The sequence below is a fragment of the Triticum aestivum genome, chromosome 5B, assembly GCF_018294505.1.
Source record: "Triticum aestivum cultivar Chinese Spring chromosome 5B, IWGSC CS RefSeq v2.1, whole genome shotgun sequence".
NCBI lineage: Eukaryota > Viridiplantae > Streptophyta > Magnoliopsida > Poales > Poaceae > Triticum > Triticum aestivum.
In genome coordinates, this window is record NC_057807.1 from 665,693,394 (window position 1) to 665,718,219 (window position 24,826).

Sequence of the window (24,826 nt, forward strand, 5' to 3'; positions counted from 1 at the left end):
AGGTGAACCATTGGAGCGACGTGATACTCCATATTGGCATAATCCCACTAAATAGCATGGTTAATGATTCCGATTTTATCATCTAATAATTTTTCCAATTACTTACAACTAAAACTTATTCATATATGGTTATTTGTTGTAATGTACAGAACATTTTTCATATATCATGACCCTTTGCAGTGTTTATTTGGAACACAGGATTCCTAATTTTTGGACCTGTACACAACCAGATTTTGGGGATTTATAATGTGAGTGAGTTATTATGTTACTTGAATCGGTGTACGTAACCTGGTTTCTTTGGGGCTTGGTTTTCAGTGATTCCAACAGGCCAGTGACTTTCCACGCTCTCAGACAACAACATTCTTAATTCAAACGGTGATGTGATTTTATCCATATGAATATTGTGTTATCGTTTGTTTTATTTTGAGTGATATTACACATGTAGCTTGATGGGTATATTTTACATATTTACTTTTGGAAATTTCTTAGAGATTATGGATGACAGCAGACAACATTGCAGATACGTTGCAGCTGGGCACCCTGATCAGGTTTCCTTTTTGGTAATTTTTGGAGATCATAGATGATATTAATATCATAGTTGTACTGCAATTTGCAAGGTTTCTTGTGTTTGTGTGTACAAATAGATCGAATCCAATTCAAGTGACTTTGGTTAATTTCCTTTTCAAAGTTATTGTTGGGCAGCTATTGACCTCTATAATACATTTATTTTCACTTCTCTTTTGCTCCCAGGAAATCTGGTCCAAGCCCCACTACAGTTTTATATAAGGATGTTGGAGGCAGCATCGGAAGAGACAAGTCTGCGGTAAATTTCTCCCTGATACAGTAATAGTGTTATCTATAGTCTTAGAAAAAATTTCAACATTTTCTGTTCTCTGCAAGGTATGTTTTCTTGGCGTTTTCTAAGCATTTTCTGGTCATCAATTGACTTATCATCCTATCTTTTGTAAACCACGAAATTTTTAAAGTTCAAAAAGCGTGTACATCAACTATTTCACTTCACAGTGATAAATGGATGGAGTGCTTGTGACACAGAAAGCCTCTTTTGTGGATCTAGCTAAGCCTCTTTTGTGGATCTAACAACAAAACTATGTTTCCAGTATTTCTTTCGATATGAAAACATTTTTGGATCGTCACCTAGAAAATAAATTGGCACAAGCTTACTGACATAGAGTTGCAGGTCAGCGCGCACTAAAAATATTTAAATTCAGATAAATCTTTCTGAGATAGTTTGCAGTTCCTATTTTTCTGGTCATGCTTTTTTGAAAATAACTTTTAGTCATGCTTGCCTTTATACTGCTTGTTGAAAATTCAATTTTACTTTTAGAACATGATGATAAATCTGATTCGTACTGGAATTCACTTTTCTTGAACAGAAAATAGAAGGATCAGGTTGTATGTGATAGAATATATGCCTAGAAAATGAAAAGGATAATAGATTTCTAAGTACTAGAACTGTCATACCTTTCCAGGAAGTTACTTCTTGATGTCATTCCAGAAAATAAAAGGATCAATAGAATGTTCTCGATGATCATTTTAGGTGTCCTTTTAGGCAGCAACACCAAGTAGCAGGGCTTCATCTTAGTACTGATCAATAGGAGCATGTTCGAACTACTTCATAGGTAAAAATCATTTCTTCACGGCTTCTCTTATGCTCCCAGGGAATCTTGTCCAAACTCCACATCGCTGTCACCGAACAAAGTTGGAGGTACAATTGAAAGAGACCAGCCAGATTCTTGTTCCGGGCATTAAAAAGAAAACCTGGCTAGAGATTTCATGCCATGTCATTCCATTTATGTTTGCTTGTGTGCTTATCATATCTGATTACATGATTGACATTTATTTCATAATTAGTATATACTTTGACACATGATATGTTTTGCTTTATTTATGAACAACAGGATACGTTTACTTTTTGTGATCATATAAGTGAACAAACATAGCCAATGGTTAAAGTTTATATCTACTATGTATGTATATTTTTCATTCACACATGTCTCACTGCCTTTTAAGCACTTAAGAGAGCAGAACTGGAGATTGCTCTCATTAAATGTGAACAAAATTGATGTTCTTTCTTTTGCAAAATAGTAAATATTGTGTTCTCTTGATTGTTTTTTTGTCTTTTCAGTTTACCTGAATCTAAGAAGTCCGACCATCAATTAATGAGAGATTTTTGCTTCTATCATTCATGGAACCATTGAAATGAAATACATACCTTGGCTCAACCAATACTTCACAATCTTTTTGCCCAAAGCAAACAGTATCATTATTTATATGTTCTAAATTAAAATATTTTCGCTTGTGTTCTCAATTAAAATTTTACCGCTTAAAGGAAAAGAAACCATTTTTATCACTCCTACAGTTCACAGGGAGAGAGAACAAGAAAGAAAACCTTTCACCAAAATCTTGTCTTCCTACTTACTTTTACTTACCAAGAAGAATCAACAATAATTGAATCTTTTAAGAAAATGGATAAAAGATCATTTTTAGTTAGTAATGTACAACTCCCAACTTGTCTCTTTTACTTCTTTTTCTGTGCATGTGCACCCTGTTGAAGGGTGTTGTACTTGTACATAATGGAATTGCAAGCAAAACAATGTTATGGATGGTCTACAAGATTATCTGGATGAATTCATCTCCAGGGTAAAAGAAGGCAGGCAATGTGCATGACATTTGATTTGAAATAATATTGCCTTGAAAATGTATGAGTGCTTTCTTGGCATCTGACATTGCAGAATCAAACATTGATGCATACCTTTGTAAATTCTCTCGGGGAGAAAAAGTATAATTTGCAAGTTGCAACATTGATTCCAAAATACATGGTGTTCACACATATCTATTTTATGTAGTTTGTGATAAACCAAAATGTTTAGAGTTTTTGAAAGCACCATCAATGGTCTCTATTTATATGGAGATAAGTTATGAAAAAATGAGGTTCAACAACTTTGAAACTATCTCTTGCTAGATGTAAGGGCCTGAAAACATGGTTTCAGGTCTATATGATGAATGTTACCTTCGCTGTTTCTTTTGTGTGTCATCTTATATTACCATCAACAACTATAAGTATAAGGTAGTATGAGACATGCACACAAGGTGTATTTGATTGGGAGTGGATGTATCTTTTAAAAGAGCATTAGCAGAGACGTGCGTTGCACGTGCAAGCTTACTAGTTCAAGTAAAAGAACCAACAAACCTCCCGTCTTTCACACATAAATTCCTCTTTATAGTGGCCTTCCCCATAAGGGATACCTCTATTATCTCAGACGTGCCATTCACAAGTGCCACCACATCTATATCTCTTTCGACAAACAAGCAAACAAAATGTTCAATTAAAATACCAACATATCGAATTGCATATGATATAGAAGATCGCAAATGCACACGCACTTGAAGATTACCTGCCAGATAAGTTTTGCCAATGATAGTGCCAGCTATATCCTTAAGAGAACATAGCTTATACACGTAGACCGGTAACCCGTCAGGTACAGGATCTACCCTCCCAACCGTGGTCCATGCAGTGAACCTCATCTCAGACCTATGTGATGTCGTCCTGTACTGCTTCATTGCAGGAGAAATCTCAAGATATTGCAGATAGTACACATTCCCTTCCGCAACAAGTTTCTAAAACATAGCTATCTGACCCCTTGAAATAATAGCATGGATACCACCCCTACAATAAAAAAAACAAGCGAATTGGGAAGGCGGCTCATCATATCCCTACTCTCATCACGATGTTCTCAAAGCCGACAAACTCTCACATGGATACTATTGCTACTTTTTAGCGAACCAAGACTTTACCATCTTATTTATCTTTTGTCTTGGTTGTTGCCCTCTTTTTGGTAGCGTTTATTTTCTGTCGATCTCTACGTTAGTAAACAATCACAAGGGGTGGATCCAAGGCATGAAGGAGATTCCGTGGTCTCGGCTCCTAGCGGTGGCAACCAGAACTCCGGCTTGCCGGTGACAAACCAGGTTCTGTTTAGCGGAGGCGCCCTCCGATGGCTACGTCGGTGCTCATGTAGTACGCGGACGCAACCTACGTTGTGTGACTTGACACGGATCCCACCCTTGGTAGCTGGATTGGTCGCGTGTCCCCGTTCACCTCTCTTGTAAAAAAAAATCTCTTTCTTATCGGTTGTATATGCAAAGGGCACCAATAGGCGCCGGCGCACCGGCCCAAATTTGGGCCGGTCAGCACGCAGCCATCCGATTCGCGTATATACAGCCGTTGGATCGGACCTTTCATGCTCTCTTCGCCCGTGCTTGCCGGCCACACCCGAGCCGCCCGCGCTCGCGCTTGACTCGCCGGCCGCCCGCGCTCGCGCCTGACTCGCCGGCCGCCCGCGCTCGCGCCTGACTCGCCGGCCGCGCTCGTGCTCGCCGGTCAACCCTGCGCCGCCCGTGCTCGCCAGCCACCCCCACCCACCGCTAATCGCCGTCGAGCCTGCAGGTCCACGGTGAAAAAAGGATGTAGCCAAAATTCTCGACAGGCGTAGAAAAGAGTACAGAGGTTGTAGCAAAAAAATAGGTCGCCGCCGTCGAGCCTGCAGGTTCATCATGAAAAAAGGGATGTAGCACAAACCATCAACGGACGTAGCAAAAATTACAACGGTTGTAGCAAAAATAGGTCGCCGTCGTCGAGCCTACAGGTTCACCATGAAAAAAGGATGTAGCAAAAATCATCCACGGAAGTAGCAAAAATCATCCACGGACGTAGCAAAAACTACAACGGTTGTAGCAAAAATAGGTCGCCGTCGTCACGGGACGCGGCTCGGCCGTGAATGAATGTAGCAAAATTCGCCGCCGATACCAGCAAGAAAGAAAAACGGTTGTAGCACTCGTGTTCCAGTGAAAAGAAAAGTCACCGTTCACCGCATGCAGCTCCCCCGGAGGCCGATTGCAGCTCCCCGCCATCCATGGTTGCAGCTCGAGTTTCGGCCGCAGCTCCCATGGACGCCCGTTGTAGCTCCCATGAAAACGGGTTGCAGCTCCTGCCGTCCATGGTTGCAGCTCGCCGCTCCGGACGTCGGGGAAGAAGAGGATGCAGTTCCACTTCCATGGACGCAGCTCCCGCTTGCATCAGCTCCGGCGTCCTCAAAAGTGCAGTCGCCAGCGCTGGTATTTTAGACTCAGAGAGAGGACGACGGTGGGGATAAGGTTTGTGTGGCCAGCGGTGAGTTGTTTCATGCGTGGGCCCTATTATGCATACGCGTCTCGCGCGAGACGGTTGTTTCACGGGCGCGTGAGCCAGCCTGGCGTGGGAACCGGCCGAAAGTTCGGCCGGTCTGCCGGCTCCAAACGTTTACCATATGCAAATGGGGGCAAGTGTGTGTGCGTAACCTGTACTAATGTGTGGTTCAGTGTAGAGTTGTTTGCAAAAAGAGAACTTCCCAAGGACCAAACCGCCCTCAGGGTTCACAAATAAATAGCCGTCAAACCTTCTCCCCTTTTCCATCCCGCACCCTGCACCCGTTTCTTCTCCACACCCTCGAGAATTGGCGGAATTGCCACGCGAGTCCTCCAAGTTTCTCCCGCCGCGATGGAACCGCCCGGTTCAGGAGCGGAACCGGTCGAGGACGACCACATCCAAGAAACGGCCCACGGGCGCTGCAAGTCCAACGCCTCCTCCAATGGGGCCCCGAGCGCTGCTGTGCCGCCACCTCCCCGCGCGACGCCCCTCCACCTCGAGCGACGCCGCCGCGAGCAGGCCGGAGGCGGCGCCGATGGGTCGAGCTCCGCCGCGGCGGGGGCCGACCGGAAGGGCAAGGGGACGCTGCCGCCCAAGGCCATTCCTTCTCCTCCGAGCTCCGCGGGCAGCAGCAGCTCCTCCACCCCCTCCCTCAACTACGCCGCCGCATTCAGAGCCGGGGCCTTCGGAGGCAGGGAGTCGAGCACCGCGGCGGGCGGCAGCAAGGCGCGGGTGACGTGGAGCGACCCCGCGGCGACGGAGACGAGGGAGGTGCCCAACGCGGCGGCGCATCCGTTCGGCCCCAAGTTGGTGTCCACGCAGCGGCTGGTGAAAGAGCAGGCGGCGGTCGATAAGGAGAAGAGCCGACGGGAACAGCAGGTAATGTCCTCTGTGACGTGCTGTTGTTGTTTCTTGGAGTTCTTGGAGTCTCTGGAGTGCGTTCTTGAGCGTTTCTTGGTTTCCTCGTGAGCAGTTCAACTCGTTCCGTGCGGAAGAGGCGATGCATAGGAAGGAGCAGGTATGGCATGAATCTGATCTTCTTGCTTGCTCGGAATGTCGAATTGTGATCTCTAAATCTGTGAAAATCTTGGGGTTGGGGATGAGTTAGAATGTGGAATCTCGCAAATGTTGGCGACAGTTTGACGATTAGGCATTTCCTGATAATTACTCGAGTTCTTCTTGCGGTGTGTTGTCAGATTTAGAGGCAGGCAAGGATCTAATTCGAAACTGTTCAAAATTTAGATGTCCAGGCTTGTGCTAATTGATTATTCTACTGTATTTGGTATTATAGCACGATTTCACACTTTTGCTGCAAGTGAAAAATTTGTTACTCGAGTAGGCATTTCCTGAAAATGTTGGTAGTAGAAACGGAATCTCAGGAAAATGTTGGGGCCAGTTTGACGATTAGGCATTTCCTGATAATTACTCGAGTTCTTCTTGCGGTGCGTTATCACATTTAGAGGCAGGCAAGGATCTTGTTGTGATTATTCGAAGTTGTTCAAGATTTAGGTGTCCAGGCTTGTGCTAGTTGATTCTTCTATTTGGTATGATAGCATGTTTTGCACTTTTGCTGCAAGTCAATAATTTGTAGGTTCATGCCAGTGGAAAATATCTTGTGCTATTTCGGTCAGGCTTATTGCTTTTGTTTAAGAATAACAAGAATTTGAGTGAATGTTCCGTTTAGTGCAAGTCCAGAACATAAGTATGCATGTTTAACAGTCGCATTCAATCAAATTAACTGAACCTTTACTGCTCTTTCATCATTTTTGACAGTTCCATGAAATCAAATTTATTGGTCTATCTTTACCTCTTTAGCAATAATAATTAGATAATTATGCTGGTGTTGTTAGCTTCTGGATATGTAACTGACAATCTCTCACCGTTGCTTCATGTTACACTAAATGATCAGTAGATTACCCTTGATTTTCTGCTGCATGTTTCAAATTTGTTCTTCATAACTGATGTCCTGCCCAAAAGGCAAAAACTGCATTGTGATATTGTTAAACTGTTAAATAGCATGCATAGTTCCCTTGTGCCAAAACTGTAAATCATAAAACTACAGTAGTTTTGTACGGTTGTATCTTTATATTAATTAGTAGTTGCTGGCGCACTATGACGTATTGTTTCTCAAGAGTAGAAACTTGGGATAAGAAAACAAAGAACTTTTATCTTATTTTTATATGTTTCTGTTTATGCCATGTATCTTTGTGTCACCATTTCTTTCCAATAATAATACTTTCTCCCACTGCTTACAATGAAACAGACAAACAGATGCTTACATTCATGTTTTAACTTTAAGCTGTATTACGTAGTTACCAGCACTCCTGCCTGATAAATCTGTCCTTTTGTCGATCATTAGTATAGTAGCCATGATCAATAAAAATAATCTATTTGTTCTGAAATTCTCTCATGGTTTAGATTGACCCAGTAACCATAGTTTGCTCCTTTGATTGCAGTCTGTAAATCAGTCATACAAGCAGTGGCTCAATGATGAGGTTGCGGTAAAATGGTCTGATAATGATGATGATGTAAGTTCATACTCAAGCCACTTTAGGTTTATGATTTACATTTCGTATTTAGTTTCATCATATGAAATAGTTGTTTGTGTTCTAAAATAATCAAATAGACTGGAGTGTCAAAACTGTTTCTGGAGTGTAATTCGTAAATTTAGACATGCTGTTTCTGGAGTGTCAAAACATGTGATCTCCAACCCAATGATTATATTCTCGAATTCTCCTACTGTTTTCCATTGATACAATACTCATATATTGCTTCTTTGAATGCAGTTTGCTAATAAATCATATCAGCAGTGGTTTAATTCATGGTTGGCTTCAACATTAATGCAACTTACTAAGAACAATTCTTTTGATGAAAACCACCGCGCAGGGAGTCCCGTACCCTTTGCATGCTGAATTTTGTGGAGATTCTTACTCGTCACAAAGAAGGGAATGGACTGACGTAAGAATTGTGAGAAGACTGCGAGGGCTGCGTCTCCAAGAGAGGCTTGCTGCTCGCAATCATTTCAGAGCGTTGCGTGATAGTCAGCGAGCGGGCGGGCGCAAGCCTAGCACCCTATTCAGGCTTGCAATGGATAACCTTAGGGATGCCGAGCTTGTAGAGGAGTGTACCAGGGATTGTGATACTCCAGAATATCTTACTTGTCCACTATCGGGCGAGCTTATGATTGACCCGGTGACAATTGCCACGGGGAAGGTAATTCTCTTAGTGTGTGCTCGAAGTTTTAGCTGCATATAATTGTTTTTTAGTAGTGAACTAATGATGGGTATGTTTTAATTTGTTTTAGACATTTGACCGACAGTACCTCAAGGATTGGTTTGAGAAGAACGGGCATATCTGTCCTGTGACCGGCGAGCCTGTTTCAGGTGCCATTGTCCGGAACGAGCGTATCCGAGGGTACTTGCGCGAGTGGGAAGAATCCAAGATGGAGCAGATCACGAAGGTCTGAAAGAACATGAAGTAGTAGGAACGACAGTATAGTTCGTCATATTTCACGGCCTGTATATATATATGTCTTGTGTGCTTCCCAAATTACACTGCTGCTACTTTTTATCTTTTACTGGAAATATAAACAGATCATTACAGTCTCTTGTGACCTAATTTCACAATCTTTAGTGCGTAAGATATCTTTAGTGCGTAAGATAAGATGATAGCTAATCCTACATGACATGCCAATTTGTTGACTGGACGAGGAAGTTTTTTTGAATTTTTGTGAACAATTATTGAAATTCCAAAGCATTTATTTTGTTCTTTGTCAACATATGGAAAAAATCATGAACATTATTTAAATACGGGAAAAAATTCTAATCATGAACTTTCTTGAATGTATGAACATTTTAAAATATTGTGAACATATTTTGAATATCTGACATTTTTTGATATTCAACTTTTTTTTCATGTGCGAACATTTTAGGATTTCTCAAACAGTTTTTTAAAATCATGAATTTTTTTTCTAAATTCATGATCATTTTAAGATTTCTTGAACATTATTTTGAAAATCTGCAATTATTTAGAAAGTTGGACTTTTTTAAATCCTGAATTATTTTTATGAAGGGAAAACAGAAAAACAGAAATTGTAAAAATAAAAAGAACGAAAATAATAGGGGGCGTCCCAACCCGCAGATGGGCCAGCCCAACAGGGCGCGTGGGGGTGTGCGTTTCCGCTTCATCGGGCGCACAGGTCGCCATATAGGAGGGGAGCTCCTAACCGGCGCCTTCTGCGCCGGTTACCATACCTGGCGCCTACAGGGATGGTTAGTGGGCTGCTGTTTCGAAGCCCAGTTGAAAGCTGAATGTCGAATAGAATTCAAAAAATAATGTACATGACATGCCAATTTGTTGACTGGACGAGGAAGTTTTTTTGAATTTTTGTGAACAATTATTGAAATTCCAAAGCATTTATTTTGTTCTTTGTCAACATATGGAAAAAATCATGAACATTATTTAAATACGGGAAAAAATTCTAATCATGAACTTTCTTGAATGTATGAACATTTTAAAATATTGTGAACATATTTTGAATATCTGACATTTTTTGATATTCAACTTTTTTTCATGTGCGAACATTTTAGGATTTCTCAAACAGTTTTTTAAAATCATGAATTTTTTTTCTAAATTCATGATCATTTTAAGATTTCTTGAACATTATTTTGAAAATCTGCAATTATTTAGAAAGTTGGACTTTTTTAAATCCTGAATTATTTTTATGAAGGGAAAACAGAAAAACAGAAATTGTAAAAATAAAAAGAACGAAAATAATAGGGGGCGTCCCAACCCGCAGATGGGCCAGCCCAACAGGGCGCGTGGGGGTGTGCGTTTCCGCTTCATCGGGCGCACAGGTCGCCATATAGGAGGGGAGCTCCTAACCGGCGCCTTCTGCGCCGGTTACCATACCTGGCGCCTACAGGGATGGTTAGTGGGCTGCGGTTTCGAAGCCCAGTTGAAAGCTGAATGTCGAATAGAATTCAAAAAATTACGCTCTCGTTAGGAATCGAACTCGTGCCCTTCGCTACCTACAGCGTTCGGCTAACTCCTACGGCATGTCGTTACTAGTGATAGAATGCAGCTCCGACACTTTAAAAACTACCATCCCATACATGATTTTCTTTTAAAAATAATTGAAACTTCACAGATTTCGGAAAAAAGTTTGTGAACATGCAAAAAACGTTGCTCCTATTCAACGAAAGTCCATTGAATTTGAAAAACGTTCATCAATTTGAAAAACGTTTTTACTAAATGTTGAATGCGTATTCAAAAATTGTTCGACACATATATTCATATTGTTTAAAAAATGTTCATCGTACATTATTTAAAATGTTCAATGGATATAAAAAATGTTCAGGATACATAATTGGTTTTGGTTATTCAATGGATATAAAAAATGTTCATCGTGTATTATTTAAAATGTTCAATGGATATAAATAATGTTCATCGTGTATTCTATTTTGGTTTTGGTTATTCAATGAGTATACAATTGTTCAGTATGTTTCTTAATTTTGTTCAGTATATATTACACAATGTTCAATGTGTATTCGCAAATTGTTCAACGTATTTTCACAAAATGTTCAGTACGTGTCCGAAAATTCTGTGTATGGTGAACAATATTCAAATACACGTAGAACATTTTTTTTAAATACGATGAACTCATTTTGAATGCACGCTGAACAAAAATTCTATACATGATGAACATTTTTTATACACACTGAATATTTTTCAAAGTTCATCAAATTTGACAATAGTTCATCAATTTTGAAAAATGTTCATCAATTTTGAAAAATGTTCATCATTTTTGAAAGAAAGTTCATCGATATGAAATAAAGTTACCAAATTGGAAAATAAATCTCGCGCTTAGCAAAAAAGAAACATAGTTCATCGATTTTGATTAAAGTTCATTGAATTTGAAAAGTTCACAAATTTGATAAAGAGTTTGCATGTTTAAGGAAAGAAAGAAAAGGAAATGAGAAAAGAAAAAGGAACAAGGAACAAGAAGAAAAACGTCCAGAAAATGACCAGCGAACAACATAGGTAAAGATTAAATGAAAGGAAAGAAGTTTACAAGCACAAGTGTGTCGTTGTCCTGGTGGTTAGGGCGCTGCACTCTCAATCCAGCGGCCCTGTGTTCGATCCCTGCCTCTCGCAGGGAGATTTTTTGCTTTGATGATATTATTGGGCCGGCCCAGGGCAGCGAGAAGGTGCGGCGGGGGGTGTGCGCCCGTTTGCGCGCCGATGCCTGGAACGGGCGCAACGGGCGCCGTTTAGGAAACGCCCTATAGGAGCTCCCTTCATATAGACCCATGTTCAGATATGCATTTATCGTCTCAGGTCCATGGGCCACATATGTTAAGTCTGCATTATTATTCTTGTTTTTCTTTCGGACACGACTATTGGAACATGATTCGACATGCACCTACTTTGAATAGTAAAATCAAAAAATGCTAGAAAATGAATCAATTCTGAAATTTTTTTGTAACAAATTCACAGAGAAATGACATCCATGGTATTCTTGGCAAAAACTAAAAACAAATTCACTGGTATAAAAAAGACCGTGTTAGAAAGTTATTTGGATGTCGATTTTATTTTCTTTGCTAAGAATACTACATGTGTCATTTCTTCACAAAACTTCACATATGAGTAGAATAGTCGACTAAGTTTGATAACCTAAAAAATTGGTACGATAACTTGCACTACTTGCTATTTGTAGTAGTTCGAATTGCCATACTTGTACTCGGATTTGTAGGTTGATAGCAGTTTGTGATATTCTTTGATTGTTTTCATCATCTTGGTCATATGTAAACTTTTAATATACTAAGTATGAGACTTGACCCATGAGTGGCTTAAAGTTGCAGTGCAACTTACTAAGAACTTCTTCTTCTTTTTGACATCACAACTTACTAAGAGATATTTGTTTGTTCAAAACCTCTGTAGGAAATTCCGTACCCTTTATACGCTGAATTTTGTGGAGATAATTCCTCCTCATCCCCAAAAATAGAGTGGAGTGATGTAAGAGTTGTCAGGAGACTGTGAGGGTTGCGTGAGCAAGAGAAGCTTGCTGCCCGTAATCATTCGAGAGCGATGCATGATAGTCAACGAGCGGGTGGGCGCAAGCCTACCCCCTTATTCATGCTTGCAATGGATAAGCTAAGGGATGTGAAGCTTTCACAGGAGTGTACCTAGGATTGTGATATTCCATAATATCTTACTTGTCCATTGTCCGGCGAACTTATGATTGACCCGGTGACAATTGCCACGGGGAAGGTAACTCTTTGTGCTTGAAGTTTCAGCTGCATATAATTGTTTTTTAGTAGTGCAATAATGATGGGCATGCTTTAGATGTTTGACCGACGGTTCCTCAAGGATTGGTTTGACAAGAACGAACAAATTTGTCCTCTGAGCGGTGAGCGTGTGTCCGGTGCCATTTTCCGGAACGAGTGTGTTAGAGGGTACTTGTAGGAGTGAGAAGAGTGTAATATGGCGTGCATATTGACGACGACATTGTTTGAAAGCACTCTACTGATGGCCTCTACGCGACAAAGTCCGTCTACAAAGCACAGTTTCTTAGCCTCATTTGCTCCCCTTTGAAGCATGCAGTGTGGAAAATCTGGGCTCCACCCAAGGTCAAGTTCTTTGCTTGGCTGGTCATCCAAAATAGTCTGGACCGTGGATAGATTGGCCAAGTGCGGTTGGCCAGACTTTGGCTCGTGCCCCTTATGCATGCATGAGAATGAATCGGTTGATTGTCTCTTCTTCAAATGCCGGTTCACCATTCGACTATGGGGCTTGATCAAGGCGTGGCTATAACTCATTCATGTTGATGCCTCCACTTGGCCCCTGAGGCATTCCACCTTAGATTGGTGGCTTGGGTTGACCGATGCTTCCATCCCAAACCGGAAGGCCATGGCCTCGTGCGCCATGCTCACCACGTGGACGATCTGGAATGAGAGAAACGCACACGTCTTCCACAACAAGGCCGCCCCGCCTACGGTTATTCTCGAGAACATCAAACGGGAGGCATCGTTTTGGGTCGCCACCGGAGCTAAGAAACTAGGGTCCATCATGCCGGGTGAGTGACTCTTCCTTGTAACTTTAAGGGATGTCGTTTGTAACACAAACTCTATTCTCTCTTAATTAATATACGTGGTAAATCTTTTGCCCGTTTTGAAAAAATAAAACAAAATAAGATGGAGCACATCACAAAGGTCCGGAAGAACATGAAGTGAACTCACTTAGTAGTAGGAATGGCAGTATATATAGTTCTTGTCATATTTCATTGCCTATATGTGACAAAAAAATACACTCCGGTCCCTCCGTCCCAAAATTCTTGTCTTAGATTTGTGTACATACGGATGTATCTATTCACATTTTAGTGTTAGATACATCTGTATCTAGATAAATCTAAGACAAGAATTTAGGGACGGGGGGAGTATATGTGCACTACAAGAAATATGTCAACTTATGACCACCACTATTGGTCACTGAAAGGTCACAAATTTCCATTTATGACCTTTTTTGACCAAAAACAGAAGGTCAAAAGCTGGCCGTCGTAAACTGACTATAGCGACCTTTCTTCTGGAATGGTCAAAAACGTTTACGACCAAAATATTCCTACTGTGGCGTTTTGGTCACTAGCAACCTCCCCAAGCCACGTAGGCATCTAGCGTGGCAAGCTGATGTGGCACAAGATTCAGCCCGATCCAATTCGGTTTTCTACATGGGTCGAGCCCATTAATTCAGCCTTTCTATATTTTTTTTCGTGTCAATTTTTGGTCAATTTCATGGGCCTAGCCCAACGTTGTAGCCTTTTTTATTGTTGGCCCATGGCCTTTTATTATTTATTGCTTTTCTATTTTCAGCCATTATATATTCAAGCTGGTCCCACTAGTCAAATGGGTCCCACTTGTCATGATCATCTCTCAAATTGGTCCCACATGTCAGAAATGTACAAATTTGACAGATTATTTTCATAAATAGGACTCATTGGTCAAGTTTCCATTTCACAAGTTTTCAGATCACATACATAATCAAAAAGAACACATAAATTTCATCAAATATACCACTAAATAAATCTATTACAATCTTTACAACACATATATGCTACAATATGCTACTCTTTACTAAGTAGAACTTGACGGCTTCACACTTCACGGCTTCACACTTGCTTCACACTTCACACTTGAGCATCTGTAAAAGAGGAACAACCACAAATTTAAATCTCAATTGTAGTATAGGCCATATGCAGAAGCAGTTCAAAGTTGAAACAACATCAATTAAACACACGCGCACAGAAACATAGGAGTCAAAATGCAGTATAGGACCAGGACAAGGGAACTCCTGTTATCAAATCAACACACAGCTTGTAGCGAAACAGTAACAGAATACATTATAACAAGAGTAAGCTTGAATCAAACAGCACATGAACATGTGGATATCTCATGTGAGCATCATGCTGTGGTTTTATTAAACAATGATACAGCAACAGAATACAATATCTTCAATGCAAATTATGGTACTTGTGGCAAAACAGTTTGAAACAACAACTACACAATACATTATAATCACTTGCCAAACAAAGATGGATGGAGGCAAGATAGAGAAGCAGCAGCCAACCTCATACTGCTCGATCCACAGGCTGGTCCCAATGGCCTGCTGGTAGCGGTCGAAGATCCCCTTGATGCTGCAAGTAGCACATGAAGAAGAAGAACAAAACGAAGCTGCCTTAGAGAGGTAATCAAAGCAAGCAAACAGAAGCAACAGTGCAGTACAGAATGTATCACTATAGCAGGGGCATAATTTTTGTACTAGTTAAAATAGAACATGGTTTGTACTTCTCACATAAATCTCTACTCTTGTAAATTCAAAGCTATGTTTGATCCCAGACGACATGAGCTGATGATTATAATGTATGACACCCTACTGAAGCAACAAACAACTCTTGACTTATTACTACAAAGAAAATAGTTCTTCCCAAGCCTCCATTTTAACAATGTATAAATCTGCACATGCATATACTGTTATGTCACTACCTCCTAAGTATATAGTGACAGCCAATTTAAATTCAGCATACAAGGTAAGATGCAATGTGTTAATCAACTCACATTAACTCCTGGTAATTCAGAGTGAAGTTGTTTCTGAACACCACTAGTGTAATTAGCTAGCTAGGTGTGTGCAGGGAGGGAGGGAAGCTAGCTAGGTAGCTAAGGACATTTATTTCACTATTGAATTCAGACATTTATTTCACTAGTGGAAGAATTGTATTGGTACCTAGTAAAGCAATAAAAGCGTCAACAAATCGAGCCAGCTGTTCGCCCTTCCCCTCATGCATGCCAGGAACAGCTCTAACTTCACCTACCTGATCGCCTAATACATATAGGAGCATGGATCAGGAACAGCAAGCTACAAAGCATATAGCTGTAATATAACTTCACCTACATAATGGCAGTTCCATTTGATGAAATGAAACGAGGAGGCGCACCCTTTTTTCTCAAAAAAAATGAACAGAACTACAGCGTACAAGCTACTGAATTTTCATGGAAAAAATGAACAAAGACCCACATATATAAACACTTTCGGGGCAAAAGACAATCTGTAGTTGTAACAGCAGGGTGACATTAATATCTATCAAGCCTCTAAAATTTTGATAAATGAAACAGACAAATTTAAGTTGCTGATGGAGTACATGTTGAATAAAAAATGTTGCAGATTGGTTCGTAGGAATTGAATACCCAACTAATTTTATTTTCAATTTAAGAAATGCACATACAAATAGAAGTAAACCAAATACCCCAATACATGTGCGTCAAATGCTGTCCAAACTGAAACTCAACTGTCCAAACATTGCTACATATACAAATGTTTGAAACAAGTTTAGCTTGCTGAGCTCAAAAGTATGGAACTGAAATGCAGAGACTTATGCAATATTATTGTTTCCTTTCTCTTTTGTGAGGACATATGCTGTCAAAATGTACAGTATACGAGGAACTCGACCAAATTCATGAAAATGATTTGTTCCAAATGATTTATATATCACAAATAAGACATGAAGGCGCGTGTGTTTGCCCTGGTAAGAGCAGCCCGCGTTCCTCAACATAAAAATAGGACTCCAAACATGCACATGAAGACCTGCAGTACAAGGGGGTTCGGAGGAGGTGGGAATCATACCTAGCAGTAGCGTGGCCGGACTCTACCCAGCAGCAGCAGTAGGCCCCTGCCAGCCCTGGCCTTCATGTTGTACTTGCGGGTCTGGCATTGCACGATTGGGCGAAGAGGTCCAGAGGTAGGGCGGGGGAAGATCTTCACAGCCTTCTTATGGCGAGTTGCATACAGAAAGAACAAATTGTTAGATGACAGTGAGTCAAACCAGCACCACAATAACACAAACATGTTGTCAGCGGATCGGATGGTAACTTATCAGTAAATCAACAAAGAAACTAATGGTATACATCTAATCTGCCCTGCAATAGCAGACATGTAGTTTAACTCCTTATGTGTAAATACATAAGCCAGTGCAAGTGTTGTTCACATGTTAGTGCTGGATTCAACTTATAAATATAAAGAGACATGGCAATACGCATCAAACTTGGATTCATGGTATATGTACTAAAAGAAACTAACTGACCAAGTGGCTTATTAACAGATATCCTAGATGGCATTCTATAGCACTGTATACCTCAACCCCCAGCCACATCCATCAGTCATGAACATCGCCATATTCATAAGCGGTAACAAATCTGATTACAAATTGTACTAAAACAAAGCACAGTGACCAAACCTGTGAGGCCAGTGGCAAGCAAGCCGGTGTACTTGGTAATGGAGAACAGGTGCGTGATGCTGGTGTCATCCAGCAACTTGTCCTGCAACCAGAACCACATCACAGGGACAAAAAAATCAGCCTTTCAGGTATCTACAGGTAAACCTCGCAGGTATCGACGGTTAACAAATTGGACGCGGTCGAATTCGCAAGTTCTTCGAGCCAGCAACGGCAGCGCGAGAGCTGGAATCGACGAGGGAAGGGGACGACTCACCGGGACTTTCTTCTGGGTGACGACGCAGACGGAGTCCTTGCCGCGGACGCCGATCGAGGTGACCCCCGCCGACTTGACCGCCTTGAACGCGTACTCTGCGCACACCAGACGGACGGATCAGACGCCGCATGAATCGAGGGCCAGGCGCCTGCACAGATCTACTAGGGGGGAGGAAGGGGAGGGAAGCTAGGGTTTGGGGAGGCACGCACCGACTTGGTAGAGGCGGCCCTCGGGGGAGAAGATGGTGATGTGGCGGTCGTAGCCCGCGCCCGATCCGCGGCTCATCTTGAAGGGTGCAGGATTGGTCACGGCCGAGGGTGCAGGATGGGACGCGGGAGAGGGGAGGAGGAGACGCGGCGATCTCGTCTACGATGAGGGTCGTCGATGGTGGTGGTGGGGGCGACGGCGGATCAAGATCTGAGGGAGGGAGAGGGCGGGTTGTGTTAGGATCTGGATCAGGAGGAGGCGGCGGCGCGTTGGACGGAAGCGAATGGGAGAGGAGAGGCCGTCGGCGGCGAGCTGTGGGAGGGATGAGGCGGGGAGAGGAGTGGATCGGGAGGGGGGCGGCGGCGAGGAGATGGGAGGGAGAAGGGTGTGACGGGGGGATGGATCTGAGCTAGGGTTTTGGCTAGAAAGATGGATGGATGGATGGATGGATGGATGTGGGATGGAGAGATGGATGGATGGATGGATGCCATGTCATCAATCCGTGAGAAGAGTTCTGATTGGTTCGGAAAATCAGTGACTTCAAATAGTTTTCAAGTACTAAAAACAAAGGGATTTTGTGAAGTAGCTATCAAAAAAATTGCAAAAGAGCACCACACAAATTTTCACTAGACTTAGACCACATTTTATGGATAAGGACCAATTTGTATGCATTTCTGATCTTTCTAGCTATTTTTAATCATTTTTCGAGTGGCAAAAATGATTTTTTTGTGAAGAACCTACCAAATATTTGTTGCAAAATTGGACCAAATAAATTTTATAAAATACTAGTCCATATTTAATATACAATTGAACAAATGGTTGGGTGTCAAAAGCTTTGATCCACCTCTCGTGAAAAAGACAAATTTCCGCCGGTTTAACTGAAAGCGGGTCAAATTTGAACTGCAGCTGCCTCATAGTTTGCTCTTTATTTTTTTTCAAAAATCATTTCTAGGTACATAAGTATCTATTTAATCATAGAAACACTAAAAAAGTTCCAAGATTCAACCACTAGCTAGGAACGGTCATTCCCGCCGTTTTGACCGTATTTTGAAACGGCCATAAAAAATTCAAAAAAAATCAAAAAATTGGGAAACCTTCGCATTGTGTCATTATATGTGGCCCAGTTCCCAGGAAAAATAACAAACTTGTAATACGGCAATTATTTTAAAAAAGTGTTCTCAGAAATGAGCTATCATCTCTGAAGATTCATGGCTTTCAAGCCAAATGATCAATCTTATGGCCACATTCGTGGCATAGTTTGTTCAAATGATCTCATATTGTGCACAAGGGTGCATATTGGAATGACAAACAATGTTGCCTAAGGAAGTTTTCATTTTCGTTGGACGAAAAAACCATTTTCCATTTTTCGAGTGCCCGAAAGGAGGTTTTTTTGTGAAGGAACTACCAAATAATTGTTGCAAAATTGGACCAAATCATTTTTCTAAAATACTAGGCCATATATAATGCACAATTGACAAAATGGTTGGGTGTAAAAAATTTTGATCCACCTCTCGTGAAAAAGACAAATTCCCGCCGATTCAGCTGGAAACGGGTCAAATTTGAACTGCAGCTGCCTCATAGTTTGCTCTTTATTTTTTCCAAAAATCATTTCTAGGTACATAAGTACCTATTTAATCAGAGAAAGACCAAAAAAATTCCAAGATTCAACCACTAGCTAGGAACGGTCAAGCCCGCCGTTTTGACCGCATTTTGAAACGGGCATAAAAAATTCAAAAAAAATCAAAAAAATTGGAAAACCTTCGCATTGTGTCATTATATGTGACCAAGTTTCCAGGAAAAATAATTAACTTGTAATACGGTAATTATTTTTAAAAAGTGTTCTCATAAATGAGCTATCAAGTGTGAAGATTCATGGCTTTCAAGCCAAATGATCAATCTTATGGCCGCATCCATGGCATAATTTGTTCAAATGATATCATATTGTGCATAAGGGTGCATATTGGAATGGCAAACAATGTTGTCTAAGGAAGTTTTCATTTTCGTTGGATGAAAAAACCATTTTCCATTTTTCGAGTGCCCGAAAGGAGGTTTTTTGGTGAAGGAACTACCAAATAATTGTTGCAAAATTGGACCAAATCATTTTTCTAAAATACTAGGCCATATATAATGCACAATTGACAAAATGGTTGGGTGAAAAAAGTTTTGATCCACCTCTGATGAAAAAGACAAATTGTCGTCGATTCAGTTGGAAACGGGTCAAATTTGAATTGTAGCTGCCTCATAGTTTGCTCTTTATTTTTTCCAAAAATCATTTCTAGGTACATAAGTATCTATTTAATCATAGAAACACCAAAAAAATTCCAAGATTCAACCACTAGCTAGGAACGGTCAAGCCCGCCGTTTTGACCGCATTTTGAAACGGGCATAAAAAATTCAAAAAAAATCAAAAAATTGGAAAACCTTCGCATTGTGTCATTATATGTGACCAAGTTTCCAGGAAAAATAATAAACTTGTAATACGGTAATTATTTTTAAAAAGTGTTCTCAGAAAGGAGGTATCAAGTGTGAAGATTCATGGCTTTCAAGCCAAATGATCAATCTTATGGCCACATTCATGGCATAGTTTGTTCAAATGATCTCATATTGTGCACAAGGGTGCATATTGGAATAGCAAACAATGTTTCCTAAGGAAGTTTTCATTTTCGTTGGACGAAAAAAACCATTTTCCATTTTTCGAGTGCCCGAAAGGAGGTTTTTTTGTGAAGGAACTACCAAATAATTGTTGCAAAATTGGACCAAATCATTTTTATAAAATACTAGGCCATATTTAATGCACAATTGACACAATGGTCTGGTGTAAAAAATTTTGACCCACCTCTCGTGAAAAAGACAAATTTCTATCGATTCAGCTGGAAGCGGGTCAAATTTGAACTGGAGCTGCCTCATAGTTTGCTATTTATTTTTTCCAAAAAATCATTTCTAGTTACATAAGGACCTATTTAATCATAAATACATGGTTTGGTGGCGATACGTCGAGGTTTGGGCGGTGGCCGAGGGCCCCAACTCTAGAGCGCGTAAACTCGCATGCCCGCCGCGTGGTCACCGCGTGACTGTGGCGTTGCCATGTGTTATGGGCGGCCTAGGCATGTCTAGTGGGTTGGGCACTCCCCAGGTTGGTGCTAGGAAGAAAATTACAACATAAGATTCTCACGAGGAGACCAATCGATGCTCAAACATGAATTAGCAGCCAAGTGTTTGATTAGCGGTACGGGAAATGTACATGGCTAATGGGCGTGAGTTTTGGCTGAGGATGATCAGTTACTAAGAAGACCGTTTTCACAAATTTTCAGCTCAAAAGGAGGAGCCTAGGTGGTACTTGCTTTGCAAACCACCACACTGGACATAAATACGAATGTTGAAGCTCGGCTCAAAATAATGAATGGATTGAGCTGGCATTTGGTGGAGGATGGTTATTTGGGCATAGGAAAGCACTGTAGAAAATGGATACTATTTGGACATGCCAAAGTGGTACTTCCTTCACAAACTGTTACTCTAAACAGAATAGGAAAATGAATATTTTTGAATTATTTTCGAACTAGGCAAGGAAGGTTTTTACATATTTGACGAAGATATGACCCAAAGAATTTATGAGATTTTTTTGGGAATTTTGAGAATGACAGAAATATAGGTTGCTTCACAACCTAGGGCAAAAACTGCCACATGGACATGACACATAGGCACGCCTAGTCATAGCAACCCACCACGGTTTACAAGGCTATGACCATCTATATTGATCGTTAACAACTAGAAATAAGGCAGCGGACTAGCACTGTTAGCTTTATGACCATTTCATGTAAGGAAATTATGACCTTTCTGACCAAAATGGTCACAATGGTTTAGGATTTGGAGCCCCTCGAACAGCTTTTGACCAATTGGTCTCAAATGGTCATAAATCTATGACCAATTCTTCCAGGGTCACTGACAGAAGGTCATAAGTTGGCATATTTCTTGTAGTGGTGTTCTGTGCATCCGGAATTACACTGCTGCTATATTTTTTTTTCATTTACTGGAAATATAAACAGATTATTACAAGTCTCTTGTGACCAGTCTTTAGTGCGTAAGATGATATAGCTAATCCTACATGACATGCCAATTTGTTGACTCTACGAGGAAGTTGATCAGCCAATGGTGGGTATGTTTTAATTTGTTTTAGACATTTGACCGACAGTACCTCAAGGATTGGTTTGAGAAGAACGGGCATATCTGTCCTGTGACCGGCGAGCCTGTTTCAGGTGTCATTGTCCGGAACGAGCGTATCAGAGGGTACTTGCGCGAGTGGGAAGAACCCAAGATGGAGCAGATCACGAAGGTCTCAAAGAACATGAAGTAGTAGGAATGACAGTATAGTTCGTCATATTTCACGGCATGTATATATATATATATGTCTTGTGTGCTTCCGAATTACACCGCTGCTACTTTTTATCTTTTACTGGAGATATAAACAGATCATTACAGTCTCTTGTGACCTAATTTCACAATCTTTAGTGCGTAAGATAAGATGATAGCTAATCCTACATGACATGTGCCAATTTGTTGACTGTACGAGGAAGTGATCAGCCAAGCGATTGGCGCCTCGGCGTGAGCGGTGCAAACGAGTAGTTGAACGCGCCGGAGACGACGGCCTCTGCTCGGTCGTCGAGCTCCTTCTCCAGGCGGCGCCACAGCCGCGCCACGGTGGCCTTGCGCGCCTCGTTGTCCTTCAGCTCGGGGTCGTAGTGCGCCCACATGATCCCGTCGAACTCCTCGAAGCGATGGTCCACGTCGCTGGCCTTGGCGTGCATGTCCCTAAACTCCATGAGGAAGACGGACTGGTGCTCCTCCTCGTCCTCGGACCCGTCCACCTCGGCCTCTGCGGTGCCGTCGTCGTCCTCCTCCTCGTCCTCGGACCCGTCCACGTCGGCCTCTGCGGTGCCGTAGTCGTCGTCCTCCTCGTCCTCGGACCCGTCCACCTCGGCCTCTGCGGTGCCGTCCTCGTCGTCCTCGGGCTCCGATTCCCTGGCCCTCAGACTGGCCAGCACACTGCGCCGCAGCCTGTCGCTCTCGCCGTTGTTGTCGCTGAGGAGGGAGCTGTAGATGTAGATGTCCTTCTTCATGTCCAGCTTGAGCTTCTGGATCTGGTGCGCCACGATGAGCCGCATCGACAGGTCGTACTCCAAGCTGCGGATCAAGACCTCGTCGTCGTCGTCCTCCTCCAGGTCCAGGGAGATGTTTGCCGGCGACGATTGCAGCTCTTGGGTGCCGTCGCTCTTCATGTGGTCGGCTGGTGATGAGATTGCGGGAGCTGTCGCCTTGACGACTTCCCCAGTTTCCACGGCTGCCATTGATCGCTCAGGCAATCAACACGATCAAAAATGGACAGGGATCAACTCCACCCTAACTAGGTAACTAGGTAGTCAAGCATTGGCATTCATATATACTCCGTAGTTTCAACAAGGCAAGGGCCAGGCCGACTCGGCCGGCTGATCCTACGTGGTTGAGTCGGTGTCGGTCACGTACGGCACTGCGACTCATGAACGGGACATCATTCTTGTCTTTTTCTTTCTTTCTTTTTTTTGACAGCACTTTGGTTCCTCGGATTCACGGTTGCTTGACTTTTGGATCTTTATAAATATTTCCTTTTGCCCTAGAGCTTGTAATAAGGGCATCTCCAACCGCGTTATTTAAATCGGACACACTAAACATCTACGGACGCGTCCAAACACGGATAGCAGAAGCCGGTCATCCAACTCTCTGCATCGAAGGTCTGCCGCTTAAAATTTTCCCTATGTCCGGATCACTCAAAAGAATTGTAGAAAAAAGCATAATTCAACGATAAATAGCATGCAAACATTCGAGTGCAAAAATAGTTCAAATATAAATATTACATTCAAAATAACAGGATGTTCAACAAGTTGTAGGGTGTGAATTCTAGTTCATCTGCACACTGTGTCCCTTGAGCTTCATCCAACAACGCATCAACAAGAATGCCCTACCTCTGTTGTTTACTTCAACGCAACCGTGCATCCGGGCTATACAATTAGGTGATCATCAACATGAATGACCTGCACTCCGTTGAGTGAATCAATAATTGACCAACATGTAGAGCAACAAGAGAAAAAATTATGATCTTCACGATTGATTCGCCGGTGGCCATCCTCTTTCCACCCATGCGATCGCACTGCAATACTTCATGCGGAGTTTGAGATGGTGTACTATAGGTGGACCAACGACTTCACATTGCGCTCATGGATTGTGAGCAAGTTATAGGGCGCAAAGTGCTTTTGCTCGTGAAACCAAGAATGCACATTTTGCCAAAAATATTGTGCACCCTTGCTTTATGCCTACAAAGTCCACACTTCTGGCCAATGGCGGACCTAGGGTTTGAAAATTGGGTGTTCAATTTTTTTTCATGTAATATCTAAAAGGTTCATGTTATCATGTAGCTAGTAAGAACTTTTTCCCCAATAATAATGACAGTACCCTATAGAAAAACAAAAGAGAATACTATTTTCTACAAAATCACACAATATGTCATGGCCAGAAACGAGGCGTTGTTAAACTGTGAACTTTTTCGATATTCTGACCATATTTTTGAGTTCACGAATATTTATATGAAATCATGAATACTTTTTCAAAAATTCGTGAACATTTTATGAATTCATGAACTTTTTTCACAAATTTGTGAACATTTTTCTAAACTGTGAACGCTTCTTAAAACTCATGAACATTTTTTGGATCTGCCAACAGTTCTTGAATTTTGGGAACAATTTTTTAATTTCACGAACATTTTTTTCTGAACAGTTTTTGAATGCATGAACATTTTTTAACCAATGAAGTATTTTGAATTTTTTGGAAACAATTATTGAAATTTACAAACGTTTCTTCATTTTTTGTCAACTTTTTACGAAAATTCACATTATATGAATTAGGGAAATTCTAATTCATGAACATTTTCTGAATATACGAACATTTCTAAAAATTGTGAACATTATTTGAATGTACGAACATTTTTTGAAATCATGAACATTTTCTTAGTGTTTGATCATTTTATGCTTTCTCGAACAATTTTTCAACATGATCATTTTATGAATTCTTGAAAAAGAAGGGAAAAAATAGGGGCGACCCGCCCCGCAGATGGGCCGGCCCAACAGGGCGTGTGTGTGCGCGGGGGTGCGTGTTTCCGCTTCACTGTGCATATGGGTCGCCATATTGACTTCCCTTCATATAGACCCATGTCTAGATATGCATTATCTATGTCAGGCCCATGGGCACCTATGTTAAGTCTTCCTTATTATTCTTGTTTTTCTTTTAGACACAGACTTTTGGAACATGGTTCCACACACACCTATTTTGAATAGTAAAATTAAAAAATGCTAGA

General features: G+C 41.5%; 2 protein-coding genes and 1 long non-coding RNA gene across 3 annotated transcripts; 2 read left to right on the plus strand and 1 right to left on the minus strand.

Moving 5' to 3' along the window:
• Positions 1 to 419: 419 nt before the first annotated feature.
• LOC123117519 (uncharacterized) lies at positions 420 to 2,588 on the plus strand. The gene is made up of 3 exons (XR_006457400.1): positions 420 to 560; positions 751 to 823; positions 1,680 to 2,588. It is a non-coding gene; the product is annotated as an uncharacterized lncRNA (long non-coding RNA).
• A 2,969-nt stretch (positions 2,589 to 5,557) lies between these two features.
• On the plus strand, positions 5,558 to 8,814 carry LOC123115219 (U-box domain-containing protein 36). The gene is made up of 5 exons (XM_044536444.1): positions 5,558 to 6,085; positions 6,180 to 6,224; positions 7,663 to 7,734; positions 8,093 to 8,419; positions 8,511 to 8,814. Exons 1-5 carry the CDS (start codon positions 5,558 to 5,560, stop codon positions 8,670 to 8,672), a joined length of 1,134 nt encoding a protein of 377 aa, XP_044392379.1. The 3' UTR covers positions 8,673 to 8,814.
• Positions 8,815 to 14,380: 5,566 nt separating this feature from the next.
• On the minus strand, positions 14,381 to 17,531 carry LOC123115220 (proteasome subunit alpha type-6-like). Its single transcript, XM_044536445.1, has 7 exons — positions 17,451 to 17,531; positions 17,242 to 17,336; positions 16,978 to 17,070; positions 15,570 to 15,577; positions 14,828 to 14,894; positions 14,498 to 14,551; positions 14,381 to 14,401 (listed from the first exon to the last, which is right to left on the minus strand). The coding sequence occupies exons 1-7, from the start codon at positions 17,524 to 17,526 to the stop codon at positions 14,381 to 14,383; spliced, it is 414 nt and encodes a 137-aa protein (XP_044392380.1). The 5' UTR covers positions 17,527 to 17,531.
• Between the last annotated feature and the right edge of the window lie 7,295 nt (positions 17,532 to 24,826).